The sequence below is a fragment of the Amphibalanus amphitrite genome, unplaced genomic scaffold (genome assembly GCF_019059575.1).
Source record: "Amphibalanus amphitrite isolate SeventyFive unplaced genomic scaffold, NRLGWU_Aamphi_draft 001170F_arrow, whole genome shotgun sequence".
Classification (NCBI taxonomy): Eukaryota; Metazoa; Arthropoda; class Thecostraca; order Balanomorpha; family Balanidae; genus Amphibalanus; species Amphibalanus amphitrite.
Genome location: NW_024882664.1, coordinates 176,812 through 191,206, shown reverse-complemented (window position 1 = coordinate 191,206; position 14,395 = coordinate 176,812). Strand labels below are relative to the sequence as shown.

Sequence of the window (14,395 nt, the reverse complement as noted above, 5' to 3'; positions counted from 1 at the left end):
CTTTCAATAATATAAAAAAAGAACTTTCAGTCATCACTCAGAACCCTCGTATTCCTCTTACTTCGCTGGGCCCGTATGAAAAGGCGGGATGTGCTCATAGTTTCTAGCAAAATTATTCCGGAACGAATGATTGTTACGTTACGCGTTCCGTTCCAATGAAGGACAGGCCAAGACATTTTCTGACCCCATAAATCCCACTAATCAACATCCGTCATAGGTTTCCAGAGTTTCCGCAAGACAGTAGGTATCACGGAGCGCTGAAACAATTACATTCATCTTGATGTTTATTAAAATTTGATTGTGTAACAAAAATAATATCAACTATTGCGTGTCCCTCAACATTAGCAAGGCTATGGCTGAGCAAACGAACTAAAAAACAAAGAATAAAAATGAGTGAACAGAACATTAATACTGGAGTAACTACAACACGTCTAATCAAGCGAGATTCTCGGCGTCTTTGGTATTGCAAAAACATATTTACAGCCCCGAACGTAAAAGCGCAAATGCAATCAACGATGTACTAGGCTAGCGTGATGTCTTTTCTAATGTCATCGATTGTTCCTATACGATCTTTGGGATCACAAATCATGGCAGGTCTACGGCCTAGCAGCTCTCACAAGCTACCTCTTTGCAACAAGCGTGCACTAGAATTTGGAATGGCGAACAAGCACATCTACGGTGCTACTGTTCTAATCACAGCTAAAATATCCTCAGATTACGTCATCCGTGCTTGTGCAGTGCACCTCTCAACCCGAATCCCGCCTCGACTCTTACATCCATTAGGCAGGTCCGGTACATCATTCCATGGGAAAACGTCCCGCGCACCAAGGAAGACACTCACTTGGACGGTACCGTTGGCGAAAGGCCGGATTACACGCGACAACAGGAACCCCGGCCGCCAAACGCCACTGAGCGACGAATGACCGTCGCCAGATAGAGCACAACTCCCCGCGAGGAACCACACGCGGACACACTCGCCCGTCACCGCTAACAGAGCCACTAGTGAAAACCCTGTGCGCTATTGGTAAAACTCATCACCACGACGGACATGCACCACTGAGATTAACGCGAGATTCCCCAGTCGGCACACTTTTGGCAGCGTTCGGCACGCACACACGTTACTGTATGAAATGGACCCGATGTCATGGAAGACAGAGGCAGATTCCAAATGCCCAATCAACCCTGCTGCTTTTGCACGGTATAGCTGCGTGCGTAATTCATCACAACACTCCACTCTGTTCATTTACCATTTCATCTTACACTTCAGATCCAAGGTTTGCCTCTTCTCTATCCAGATTTCGGCACTAAAAGCCATCTCCAGCAACAACACCGACAAATCATATGTCGGTTTTGACACTCCGGTAAAGACGCTTTACCTGTCGTCGACGAAGCTCCCTCTGCCGTTAACGACGCTCTATCTGTCGGCCACGACGATCTGCGTCTGCACCTGGTCGGCCGACACCGTCTGTCGGTAGGTCTCCGTCGTGCCGCTGTTCAGGTTCGTATTTGTGCACGTCACCGTACACTGGCCATCCTGGCTGGCACACGTCTCCACCTGGGTCTCGAACCCGCGCTCGCAGGAGACCTCGAACAGACGCACACGGCTGCCGTCCGAACGCGTCGTCTCCGAGCTGGTGATACAGGGCGATCCTTCACGACCTCGGCGGTCTCCCGGACCGGTGACCGTCGCCAGGGTCGGCTCATCGTCACTCTCACCGCTCTCAGAGACATGCAGCGGCGTTAACGGATCGGTGAGCTCATCATCCAGATCGGCCATTCCGTCTAGCTCATCAGCTCCCAGACCCAGCGCGGGGAGGTCGTCCAGCTCACTTCCGGCAGCGCTGCTCGGTAATTCCATACTCAGCGGCGAAGCCCGCCCGCCGTCGTCCAGACACGCAGCGTAAGGCGGCGGATGCAGCGGTGGCGAAGGCGGAGGATCAGGTAGATCCTGCTCTAGGAGTTGTAAGTGCGGCGGGGGAGCGTCCGGGCTCGCCAGGTCGTCGTCGTAGTAGCAACGCTCGTCATCAGAGGCAGCCGGGCAGGGTGACTCGGGCGGGGAGGGAAGGGGTTCGTCCGGTGGTGTCGGCGCTGAGAATTCCAGCACCTCGGCGCGGAAGGTGACGTTTAGTCGGTGGCCGGCCGCGCCGCTGTTTGGGGTACCAGAGGAAAGAGACGAGACGGCCGGTGGCTCGGGCTGCGCTCCTGCAAGTTTGTGCGGGGTGGATGTCACCGCCGAGACGGTAGCGGCAGAGGAAGCTGGTTGATCGCGGTCTGAGTTTTGCTCAGGAGGGTTGCCCGACGTTTCCTCCGCCCGACGCGAGGCTCCCGGAGACGTGTACGGTACACGAGTCACTGTGGCGGCGCCGGCGGGGCGCTGGAACGGCCGCGGCTGACCAAGCAGCAGAGCTCGACTCGCAGTCGGGGATGAAGTGTCCATAGGCGGCGCGCCGGCCGATGGGGCAGCCGGCGCCGGAGGGTCGCGCACCAACATCAGAGCCGGGTTCAGTTTCACACCCTGCGGTAGCCTCAGCGCACTGTCCGACTGACTGTGAGACGTGCTTCCGCCGCCGCAGCGACCGCTGAAGAACTCGCGCCGCGCCGCGAAGTTCTGTTTACTATAGGAGACCATCTGCTCATCACTGGAGATGGTCGACTGTGCCGTACTGCTGCGGACTGTCTGAGTGGTAGCCTGGCTCGTGCCCACGTGGTGGCTGTGGTTGGGCACGGAGCCAGAGGTACCGTTAGTCATCTGACCGCTGCTGGTCTGCGTGGGTTCCGTGCTGCTGGTCTGTGTAGGCTCTGTGCTGCTGGTCTGTGTAGGCTCCGTGCTGGTCTGAGTGTGCCCGTTACTGCCGCTGCCGTTACTGGTAAACACGTGTGCGCCGTTACCACTGGTGCTCGTGCTGCTGGGGGCAGTTCCCGAGCTGCTGTGCCGGCCGGGCCCGTTACTGCTGCTGCTCTCCGTCGGCCAGCGCGCGGTCCGCTGCCCGGAGGTGGTCTGGCTCGCCGTGTCGGTGACGGCGGCCGACGCCTGCACCTCCATCTCCCGTCGGCGCCACGGGCCGGCCGCCGACGGGCCGGGACCGGCAGCGGCGGCGCCGGGCCGGCCGCGGGTCACTCCGCGCGGGTCGGAGATCAGAGGCGCCAAGCGCGGCAGGGAGCGCGTGCCGCGGTCGGCGCCGCGCGCCTCCGCTGAGCCGTAGGATCGGGCGGGGGCAGGACGGAGGTGATCGGGACGGCGGCGGTCGGCAGCCGGACGCGGCCCCGTCACGGGTGAGTTGCTCTGAAACGACGCACGGAAGCGCGGGTCATGCCGGCGAATTAGGCGCGCTAAATCACCACGATGAGCCGGATGCGAAGCTATGCGAATGCTAGTGGTCAGGCTATGAAATTAAACAGCAACCAAACTGAATTAGCGACTCCAAACCAAGTTAGTCAAACTCATCAAACACATTCCGTTGCATTGCAAGCAGTTTTCAGACTGTTATCTGCAAATAAAGTATCCGATACAGGAATCGCTACAATACCCTGAAACTAATTCGACGGTTAAAATATCAAATAATTGGCTACAGGTTAACATATTTAAGGGATTAATGGTTACCAGGAACGAAATGGACTAAAAAGACTAAATGGACCGGTCTTGGAAGTGCAACAGATGGATGCAGTGCAAAGGAAACAGAGTGAACGACATGGGTGTAACGCTTGCGGTTTACTCACACAAATAACCAAACCGGACGAGGGTCATTAGGTGGAATAGCGATTGCATGTAAGTTGGGTTGGTATAGCGAACGCTGTGCAGAAGAGCTGAACGTATCGAGCATTTTTTTGGGCTCGTAAGGAGTTGAATTTAACCGAGATAAAAGGAGTCGAAGATAAAAGGACTAGTACCGTAAAATAAGGACAAAACATAAGAAACACATCTAATGACAGGAGAAACACAATGATTTATCATTCATCAACGACTGACGGGGAAGTGCGATTGACGTCGGATATTCGGACCTGGACGGTGCGGGCGGCGGAGGCGGGCCGCGGCTGGGGAGCGGCGGCGGGCGCAGCTGAGGAGGGCGGCGGCCGGGACCGGTCGGCCGGGGCCCTCTGCTCGCCGCCGGCCGTCTGGGAGTGGCCGTGCAGCGGCGGAAACAGGTGGTCCATGTCTAGCTGGGCCATCAGCTGGCCCAGACTGCACACCGACGGCGGACTGGGACTGAACCGGGGAGGACGCGGCGCCTGCGAGCCACCCGGGGCAGAGGTCAGACAGGCGACGGTCGGAGGGCAGCGGGTGGCTACGGAACCGGCAACAGAGGTCAGAGAACGATCAATGGTGAGAATGTCAGGGACAGAGGTCGGCACACGGTCACTGGAGGTTAAGGGGAAGGGGTTGTGAACAGGGATCAGAGGTCAGGAAACACTCACAGCCACTAGAAAAGACATGGAGCTTTAAGTGGGCATTTGTCAACATGAGTCAAAGGTCGGGACGAAACCGCTGGGGGAATACAAAGCGGAAAGACACGGGGGAGGAATGTTAAGTACGTGCAAAGGTCACACAACAAACTCGGCTTGCGGAAGGTACAGAAGGAAGACGGGAGACAATGGATATAAACAAACCAGCAAGATAATGACAATGAAGGCAAAAACAACGGACACTGTAGAGTGACGCAATCTAAATGAGTGAGGAAAACGGTATACAAATGAACCAGGATATTATTCGGGAGAAACAAATGACAACATTGCAAACACAGTTAGGTGCGATTAAGTGGCAGAGCAGGCAAAAATGGAGCCAGCATGCGGACCTTAGCTGCCGCGAAGTTAATGCTTGGTTACGTGCCAGGGAAGGTGGATCACATCCGTTTCACATACCTACCGTGGGTTAGCTAATAACTGCAGAATGCTTAGTACCTACCTGCAGCGCATGTTCAGCTCAGCTGCCAAGTACTTACTAATCGACGGTCAACCAGGTACAGATGAGATCGTACTGAGTAAAGGTGGAGTGATGCTGACCAGTAAGTTGGGATTTTATCTAGAAAATTGTTAGATGGTATGCCGGCGCTTTTAACAATAATAAATTGGTCATTTACCAACATGAAAAAGTAAATGACCTTCCTTTCTACATTCACATTAAATTAACTGTATGATACTGATAAAATAACTCCAGCACTAAGAACCTATACCTTAACAATTATGCTTTGAAAATTGCACTGTCTTATCAAACACTCACCTTTTTATTGTGTCGAGCTAACTACCGTATGCAAGCTGTGTGCATGTGCTGGGATACATTGAAGGGAAAACGAAATCAAAGAATGATGGGCGAAGGATTTCAGTGCGAGATTTAGCACAAAGACGCGGTGCAGGGACCAAAGGATGGTCGTGATCGAAAAGCCACCGGTGACATCCTCGTGTGTCGTCCATCCCGCCTTCAACCGTGCCCGCACCGCAGACCTCTCCACCACCCTCGGTGCCTCGGCCGCGCCCCGTCCTCCGTCCACCCTCCACTCCGGTACCTGTCCGTCCAGGCTGACGCTGTGCTGACGCGGCGAGCCGATCCTCCTGCGACCGGCAGGCGGCGTGTCCCCGTCCCACTCCGCCGGCGGCCAGGGCGAGGCGGCAGTGCCGTTCGCACAAGCCGCCTGCCGACGGTTCAGCGAGCACGATGAGCCGTGACGAGTGAGACGGTGGCTGGCCGGTTTGATGGCGGTCGCCTCCTTCCAGCTGGAGGTCGGGCTGGGTTGTCTGGTCTGCCAGGTGGCACTCCGAAGGTGCATACGGGGTGTGGCCGTCCGGCGGAGACCCGTGTACGGGTCGGTGTCAGCGTCATCAGTAGCAGCAGCGGCGGCATTTGAAGTTCCAGTAGTGAAGACAGAGGTGCGATGCTCAGAGTAGGACGTGTCCAGAGTGCGCGCCTGACGCGGCGGCTCGCGGCCGACCGGCGGACGCAGTGCGTCAGGAGACAGCGTGCGGGAGAGCCGCGCCGGGGTCACGTGTCGCGGCGGCGCCGGCGCCGGCGGCTTCAGACGGCGACCCGTGGAGGCTGGCGTGGCCGGGCGACTGGCCGGCGTCATGGGTCGACTGGCAGGAGTCACAGGTCGAGCTAGCGGGGTCTGACCGACCGGGGCAGACGAGACCTTAGATCGACTTCTCTGTACACCGTCGCGGAGGTTCGTCAACATGAACTTGGCTTCGTCCAGGTGTAGATCTCTCTTCTGCGGGTCAGCGCGAAGGCCCAGTTCCAGCACGTCTCGTAGGATGACCGGGCAGAGTTCGGGGCTGATCGCTAGCGCGCACCCTCCGACAGCAGCCTGCTCACTGATCTCATCCACACTGAGACCGTCCCACGGCACCTCACCATGGATCAGCTCCCAGATAAGCGCGCAGAACGAGTACGTGTCGGCCATTTCGGTGGGAACACCGTCCCGGAGTACCTCGGGAGCCAGCCAGTTGTAGAGCGCTCCCTCGGCGCGGCAGGCCAGCAGCCGTTTCTGCGGCCGAGGCGGGCCAGAGGATACTTGTAGAGCGTGTTCCAAACAGCCGAGTTTGGCGTGTGCGGGCGTGAGCAGCTGCACCGCGTGTGAGGTGACGGCGCAGTGCAGCCATCGCGCCGCGTGCATGAATTGCAGCGCGGCGCACACTTGCAGCAGCAGCTCGGCAGCGGCGGTGTGCGCCAGTCGCAGCCCGCACGTGTACTGGCAGTGGTGCAGAGAGCCGAGCGGCACGCGCTCAAACACAAGCGTCACCGCGTCCAGGTTCTCCGACGGACAGACGGCCATCAGCAGAAGCAGACTCGGGTGGTGAAGTCGCCGCGCAGACTCCAGTTCGGCGATCAACAGGTCTTTCTGGGCGCCCGGCGGCGGCCGCTCCACCATCCGGCGCACGGACACGGGCGTGCCCAGGAACAGACGCGCTGCCATCTCAGTGTAGGCGCCGAGTGGGTAGCCGCGTGCGCCCCGGTCCGGCTCCAGGCTTCGCTCGGTGGCTAGGGGAAGGACAGCCAGGGCGCCGGGACCCGCCTCGCCGCCTCCATAGTAGACTGCGCCGAATCCTACCGACTGCACTGATCGGGCCAGCTCAGCGAGATCCACCTCATCCGCGGCAGCGGCGGCGGCACGGCGCGGGGTTTCGCGAGGCATCAACCGACGCAGTAGAGTGCGCACACCGCCGGTCCCGGCAGAAAAGCTGTTGGAGCGTTCCACCAGCATGTCCCGACCGCTGGGCGTCAGCGCCGCCAGCCGCGCCGTCTCGATCAGCTGCAGCACGCGCCGGCGTCGCAGCGGGTCCGGCTGGAGGCGCGCCCAGTCGGCCGGTCGCCGCCCGGCCAGGTCGTGCAGGCGCAGGTCTCCGCCACACTCGAGCAGTCGGCGCAGCACCCGCAGCCGGCCAGCGTAGCACGCGCCGTGGACGGCCGTGTAGCCGCCGTCGCAGCGCGCGTTGGGATCGGCGCCGCGCCGCAGCAGCTCACCGACGGCGGCGCGGCGCGCTCCGAATGCTGCGCAGAAGAGCGGCGTCTGGCCCGCTGTGTTGACGGCGTCCGGGCGGCAGCCGCGAGCCAGGACGCGGCGCACGCGGCGTGGCTGGTCGGCGAGCACGGCGCGGTGCATCTGAGCCACCAGAGGGTCAGAGCTGGTCGGCTCGCCCAGCTCGGCCGGCGCCCCCGCCTCCATTGCAGCGGTCACAGGCACCTATGTTGTGCTGGCAGACTGTGGGAGGAAAGAACTTTCAATTACAAAAATTTTAGACCCACGCCTGAAGCATTGATACGGCCTGAAGGTACATATGGCAGTAAGCTTGCTTGAGTAATTAGATAATCCATTGTCAAATTAAAAAAGAAAAGAAATAGCATTTAATCATATATGCTGCCTCCTGGATGTGGATTGAAAGCAGCTACATCTGATTTCCTTTTTCAAATAATGCCACAAATAGATGAAAGAAATACTAACAAGCTCATATTTGAAACATAGGTAAAATTTTGAATGATTTGTTTGAATTGTAAATAAATACTGATATAGCTTACATTTCAATGACCTGTAGAGATTAGCACTAGCAAAATATAATTCGCAATAAAAAATAGATCAATGTTTGAATGGATTGATTGATGGAGCCAGGGCCCAATGCCCATGCTAAACAGACCTTGCTGCCTAGACCCGAACTCCTACCATCTGATGACTGATCACACGTTTCCACATATCAGGAATTTGAATGCCAATTGGATTGCCAAAGGTTTAAGTGCCCTTTAAAACCGGACATGGCCTGTCCAAAACCGGACATGGCCTGTCCGGGCTGTCCAGCTCAACTGGCTTCAACTGGCTGCAGCTGCTTGCTGCTCCCACCAACCTCAGACCATCCCTCTCAGGAGTCTCAAATATCAAGAGCCATACAGCCCGAACCTCAAACCCAGGCTCTCACTTCCGGGAGTCTAGTGCTGTACCAGCTTACACTGAGCTATGGGAGAGGACAGGCCAACTCAAATCAACATGCTTACGAATGCACAACTGACATTGACATTTGGAATGAATGGATGTTTCCCACATTTCAATTTGAGCTCACAGTTCATAGAGATTGGCTAAATATCTTATTTTAAATGCTTTTGCATTTCAGTCGGGGAAACTATGGTAAAATCTGCTATTTTTAGCAGTCTGCTATTTTTAGCAGAAATCTGCTAAAAATGGGTACGCATGTGACGTCATCGTACCCAAATATAGCAGATTTGGGTACGGCCCCCGACAAAAGCAGATCTGCACCCTAATTGAAGCAAATGCGCATCAAATGCCTGGCAGATTCATGTTTAGAATAGTGCTGAGAATGTCCTCTGATATTTTTGTTCAGATCCGACTATTTTCAAATAATGAATTTGAAAATAGTCGGATCTGAACAAAAATAGCAGAGAACACTCTCAGCTCTATTCTCATCATGAATCTGCCAGGCATTTGATGCGCATTTGCTTCAATTAGGGTGCAGATCTGCTTTTGTATGGGGCCGTACCCAAATCTGCTATATTTGGGTACGATGACGTCACATGCGTACCCATTTTTAGCAGATTTCTGCTAAAAATAGCAGATTTTACCATAGTTTCCCCGACTGATTTGTGAATCAGAATCAGAACATGGCCACTGATGACTGAAAAAGCGCAAAAATATTAGTAGCAATTTTATCAATTGTTAAAATTAACTACCTCATCAAAATGTATATAATTGAACACACAATAAATACAACCAATCACATCTGCACTCCATGCATCCCATGATTTTAATTATTTTAATCTTGATCTACTTTGAGGCAATACATTAGGTACCTACCTACCGTAAAAGCAGTTTCATCACGTTTCCCTTGATAAAATACTGAAATAGACAAAATGAGCTAAGAAATTCCAAACAATTCAATTAGTCTACATCAGTTCAATGACAATTCTGATCACATTCTGATGGGCCAAGGATGGGCAAAATCGGCAAAATACCGCAGATTCACATTTTGCCGCACGCGGCAAAATCGCAGTCGCTGAAAAGCTAGACGCATCTGCAGTTGTAGCGCCACCCAGCGGTCTGTTATTAATTTTAGATAAAAATTGTTTTTATTTTCAAAAACAATTTTTGTTTTTAGCATATTTTCAGAACATATTCCTCTAAATATTTTTTATATTAATTTGATGAGGAAAATTTATGATTTTCGAAAATCTTTATAAATTCCAAGAAAGAAATACTACATTACCGCTAGGTACATCGTAATAGTTACAGTGCCGACAACTGTGAACCTGCAAAACTAGCCGGTATGCATTACTCACCTCGGTGCGGTACTAATGGCAGGGCTCCAAGCAGGGCTCAAAGGTCATTGGGGGATGACGCCAAATTGGTGTTCCGTTACTCTACGAACCGTGAAACGCAATCTCTCGTACAGCCTGTTGCCGACCCAACCCTGTTCACAAGGGACAGTTTGGGACTGTTAGCACCTCTTGGCCATTTCTAGTATCTACCACATAGCCATTTTCAGTCGGAACTAGGTGTGTCCGAAAATTAATTATTGGACCATATAATATGAATTTTTAAACAAGCATTCAATACAAAAGAGCCTTAGAAGCTCATTCCGGTATATTTTTATTTCAACATAAGTAAATTTTTCCCTATGAAACTATATACCATATTAACAACTACTTTCTCTACTAGTTATATACCAACCGGCCCGGCGGCGCTCCTGCGGCTCCAGCGGTAGAGCTGCAGAAATTCAGAGACGCAGTGCGAGTGATCGTCTGACCACCAATCATAACGAAATACGTTTCGATTGATGCTTATAATGCAAAAACATGAAAGAGTTTTTAAACTTCATGTAATACGGCGAGTACGATAATGTAATTATGGCGAGTTATCGAGAAGGGATTTTAGAGGGGACAGATTTCCAAATAAGCGTAGTGCGCACCACTGCGAGAGCCACACGAGAACCACAAGTCACAACTACCAACGTCGGTTGATATCCATGACTGATGTATGAGATTTTATTAGGCTTAATGCTTAATGATCGTGTTGTTTCTGGTTCGGAAGCAGCGTCGTGCCCTGCGTCGTACCGGGTTGCGGCCAAAAGTACGCACTACGAATCGCAAAGTACGTAGGTATGGCTAATATTATTGCCGATATATGGCAAAGACGGTATTAATAAATAATTTGCCGGAGGCCGGAGCGGCAGATCAACGGATTAGAGCTAATAAGCACGGGTTGCGCTCCACTAACGGTTCGGTCATTGGGACTGCGGCGGGCGGTGGTGAATGGCGCCGCCGCTGCTGCACGAGAACGACACAGCATTCCGTCGGAGAACGAGGTGGACGAAGACGAGCGGCAGATGATCGTCGAGGGGGACCCCGGGGACGAGGGGCCTGTCGCGGCGGTCACCAGCATCGAACAGTCCACGCTGACATTCGCGCGCCAAGACGGCCGAGGGCCGTCGCCGCCACCGCTAGAGGGGCACCATGGGGCTTTTCGGGGCGGGCAGCGAGGGGCGCAGTGGAAGGTGCACTGGGAAGGGGAGAGCAAAAGCAAAATTCCTAGGCCAAACTGAATTAGGCAATCAGTTACGGCTGCCATAATGTCCAGCAAACTGACCAAGGCAACAGGACAGCTATCATGCCGCAACCCCTAAAGCTCTGTAACTCATCACAGTAGTCAGTACTTACTCACAGTACCCATTCGTCGGCAGCTACACACGTGTGCAGATCGGGGCGAACGAAACTTCTGGGTGAAAACTAATCAGATTTGACTTTATATTTGACCAATATCGCATATCACTGTACACTAATACGCAAAAAAAAACTTCCGTCAGCTCCGACGCAACGGCCCTCTCGCCCGCAGAGCACGAACAGCAGACACTCAAACGGCCCATTGACGTACCGCGGCATTCCGACAGCAGGTGGGTTATCTACACTCAAAGTCGCGCATTCAACCAGTCAGGAAACCACAGAAACATCTAAGCGGTGCACCGTCACACACAGCTGTAACACGTGTGTGTAATGATCACGCGTAATGATCGTCTGCATAAAGCAGCTCGGCACGGGCACTTACGTCGAAGAAGAGGTTAAATGACTCATACAGCTGTGCTTATATGCCACGTGACACGGGACTACTACCTGCGCCTTTCGGTCGCCCAAAGTTCATCTGTCACCGGTGGAACAACGATAGTCGCTTTCCCTTCAACGGCCAGGACCGTTGCCTCTCGTTATCATCCATCCCGTGCAGCAGTGACGGCTGATTCGTCGCCGATTGGCAGGCAGCCTGCCATTTCTTCGTGATTCCACCACTCGGCAGCTACAGCGTCCGCCGCCTGCTGGATCATTTAACTGAAATCAGAAATGCAAAAGATTTATTAGATAGGTAAATCATTGAGTGGAAAATGGGACAAATATATGGGAATGTTACAAGTGAGCGAGCTATGTGACAAATGCCAGAAATCTGGGGCTATGAATGCTATGAACAATTATGGCTGTTATTTCACTCCAAAAGTTTCATGCCCTGGAATTATATCCACTTGGATAGTAAATCCCTCTCTGAAATTTGTTGTGCAATGAAACGAGATTATGTAAAGATATAAAAATATCTTCAACAATTGATAAAATGAAGCCAGCCATAAGAACCTAATTTTCAATTTCATTTCAGATGAGATCCTAATGACTATGATTCATGCACATGTCTGATTGCCAAACCTAATGAATTAGCTTTGTCATGTCATGGCTGGCTGGGTGCATTTTGTCAATAACACTTAGGTTTAACATTATCAATAGAATAGTTACATATAAGTCATGTATGGTTGTCAGTCACAAATAACAGGCAAAGGTTCATGAAGATAATAATTTAAGCTAGAAAATGTTGTGCATAGCCCATTTTATGTCATGAACCCCTCATGCCACAAATGACAAGTCAAGCTTTCAAAGCTTACTTAAGTGATAGCAATATTTGACCTGACATGACATGAATATGATCTGGGAAAAACCGAGGGAAACTACAGTGACAAAATACTATGAGAAATACTCTAGCATAATAATGCATAATACATTGTATTAGACTCAGAGCTTCACAGATTTGACCATCTGAGTTGCCCTAGGTGCAGCATAACCAATTGATTTTTTTTAAACAAATAATTACTCTTAGATATTTAATACATACAATATTAATGAAGACAAAAATATATTTGTTTATATATGAGATATATGTATGATAACTGCGCTCCTACTCTAGTCATCACTTTCTGCCCTGACGCCCCCTGGTAGACAGCAACAGTGTTCGTCGGCAAGCTATTTGTCAGAAATTATGCCAATGCATTTGCCTGGCTTTAACAAAAATCATTACAGGAGCTGGGAAAACATAGTGAAATACTTAATACCTAGGTAGCATATTCATGACATTTCATGTAAGCAATCCTAAATATTGGTATCAGCACATAGCAACACTCAGAAGTTGAAATGGTTCTGAATAGGATTTTTCAAGCCTGTCTAATCGTTTAAAGAGCACAAATCAATACAGCAAAAATTGAGCAGCAGGTGTAACAGAAAGTCAGAAGTAAAAATTGGGAGGTGAGTTCTTTTGCTTATATGGCTGGTCAGTATCTAAGGTATCGTGACTTCACATGCGCTTTTAACTTATGCTTTAAACGATGAGACTGAGACAGGTTAAAACTTAAAAACATCCTTCTTTGGTTATCATAAATTGTATTTTTTATAAATTTAGTCTGAATGGTTGAATGGGTGGATTTGAGGAATCAGAGCCCGCACTAAACATAGCTTGTTGTGCCGACCCTGACCCCACCACACGATCGCGCAATTCCAATTGTATGGCAGAATTTTGTCAGAACATATGTTAATGAATGTAAGAAAAATCATCTGTACGTGCCATATTTAATTAAATTTTCACTTAACAGCAACTTGAGTAGGCTTTACCTGGGTTTAACAAATGTTAATACTTGTGTATCCCCCGTGCCATCAAAGCGCGGCAAATGCGCATGCACTCAATCGATGAAATATCAACAAATATGAGACAAACCATCAAAAAGTGTGGCTGTAATAATTTTCGCCATGCTGACTTACCTGAAACACCTCATCTTGATTGAAATAGGCGTATCTGCAATCTTTTCTCACTAAATTCGCAAACGTCGACGAGTCGAAAACTCGAAATCAACTGCGGAGCGCGGAGCCTGCGGGGCGACGACTACGGTAAATGAGAAAAACGATAGTATGTTGCCAAGTGCGCATGCGCAGACGCCTCTGCCGAGGAACCGACGGCCGCCGATTAGCACAAGACTGCTTATTAGCACCGCTAAGCCATCTCCGAGGGAGATGGCCAGAGGCTGCCATATGTGGGCTGCCATAGGCCATCGAGATGGCCAACAGAGGCGAGCCCAGGAATATACCCGTTAACACAGTGCTGAACTGGCACCGACTGTGGAGTGCCTGAGACCGCCATTGCCCAGGCCATCTAGATGGCTTAGCTGGCGGCCGACGACCGCCCGTGTGAACAGCTATCATGTCACCTCTTTACTGGGCTCGAGCCTCAATTCCTGAGGTCGAGTCCGCTCGCTTTTGACCGCTCGTGGAAGATGTATGTACCGCCTACCTACACATGAAGGTTATGGCAGCAGCATCCTACAAACAGGAATCAGAACGAGGGGACAAAACACAATCTACATCATGAGAGGGTGCCCGAATCTGGTCCCATCATGAATGATGGACGTCCCAAGATACCTATAATAAACGGACGTCCCAGCTGGTGTCGCCACCAAGCGGCAGTACTTCCAATCACTGAAACCCCCGACAGTCGACAGAGGACAGGTCCAGACTTTTTTCGGGGGGGGGGGGGAGGGCAATGAGAATAAATGACGGTGTATAAATTACAAGCATAAATTACAAGAACATTCACATTTATAATAGCCGATAGGACCC

The 14,395-nt window shown here is 51.7% G+C and overlaps 1 protein-coding gene and 1 long non-coding RNA gene across 3 annotated transcripts; both read right to left on the bottom strand.

The window, feature by feature from the left end:
• Positions 1–271: 271 nt before the first annotated feature.
• Positions 272–9,482, bottom strand: LOC122370817 (flocculation protein FLO11-like). 2 transcript variants are annotated; one of them, XM_043346748.1, is made up of 3 exons: positions 9,285–9,482; positions 5,499–7,688; positions 272–3,283 (listed from the first exon to the last, which is right to left on the bottom strand). In XM_043346748.1, the coding sequence occupies exons 2-3, from the start codon at positions 7,650–7,652 to the stop codon at positions 1,415–1,417; spliced, it is 4,023 nt and encodes a 1,340-aa protein (XP_043202683.1). In that variant the 5' UTR covers positions 7,653–7,688; positions 9,285–9,482; the 3' UTR covers positions 272–1,414. The 2 variants fall into 2 exon arrangements, with proteins under 2 accessions (XP_043202683.1, XP_043202682.1); XM_043346747.1 differs by having other exon boundaries at positions 9,289–9,482.
• A 1,734-nt stretch (positions 9,483–11,216) lies between these two features.
• Positions 11,217–13,950, bottom strand: LOC122370808. Its single transcript, XR_006254611.1, has 2 exons — positions 13,544–13,950; positions 11,217–11,803 (listed from the first exon to the last, which is right to left on the bottom strand). It is a non-coding gene; the product is annotated as an uncharacterized LOC122370808 (long non-coding RNA).
• Between the last annotated feature and the right edge of the window lie 445 nt (positions 13,951–14,395).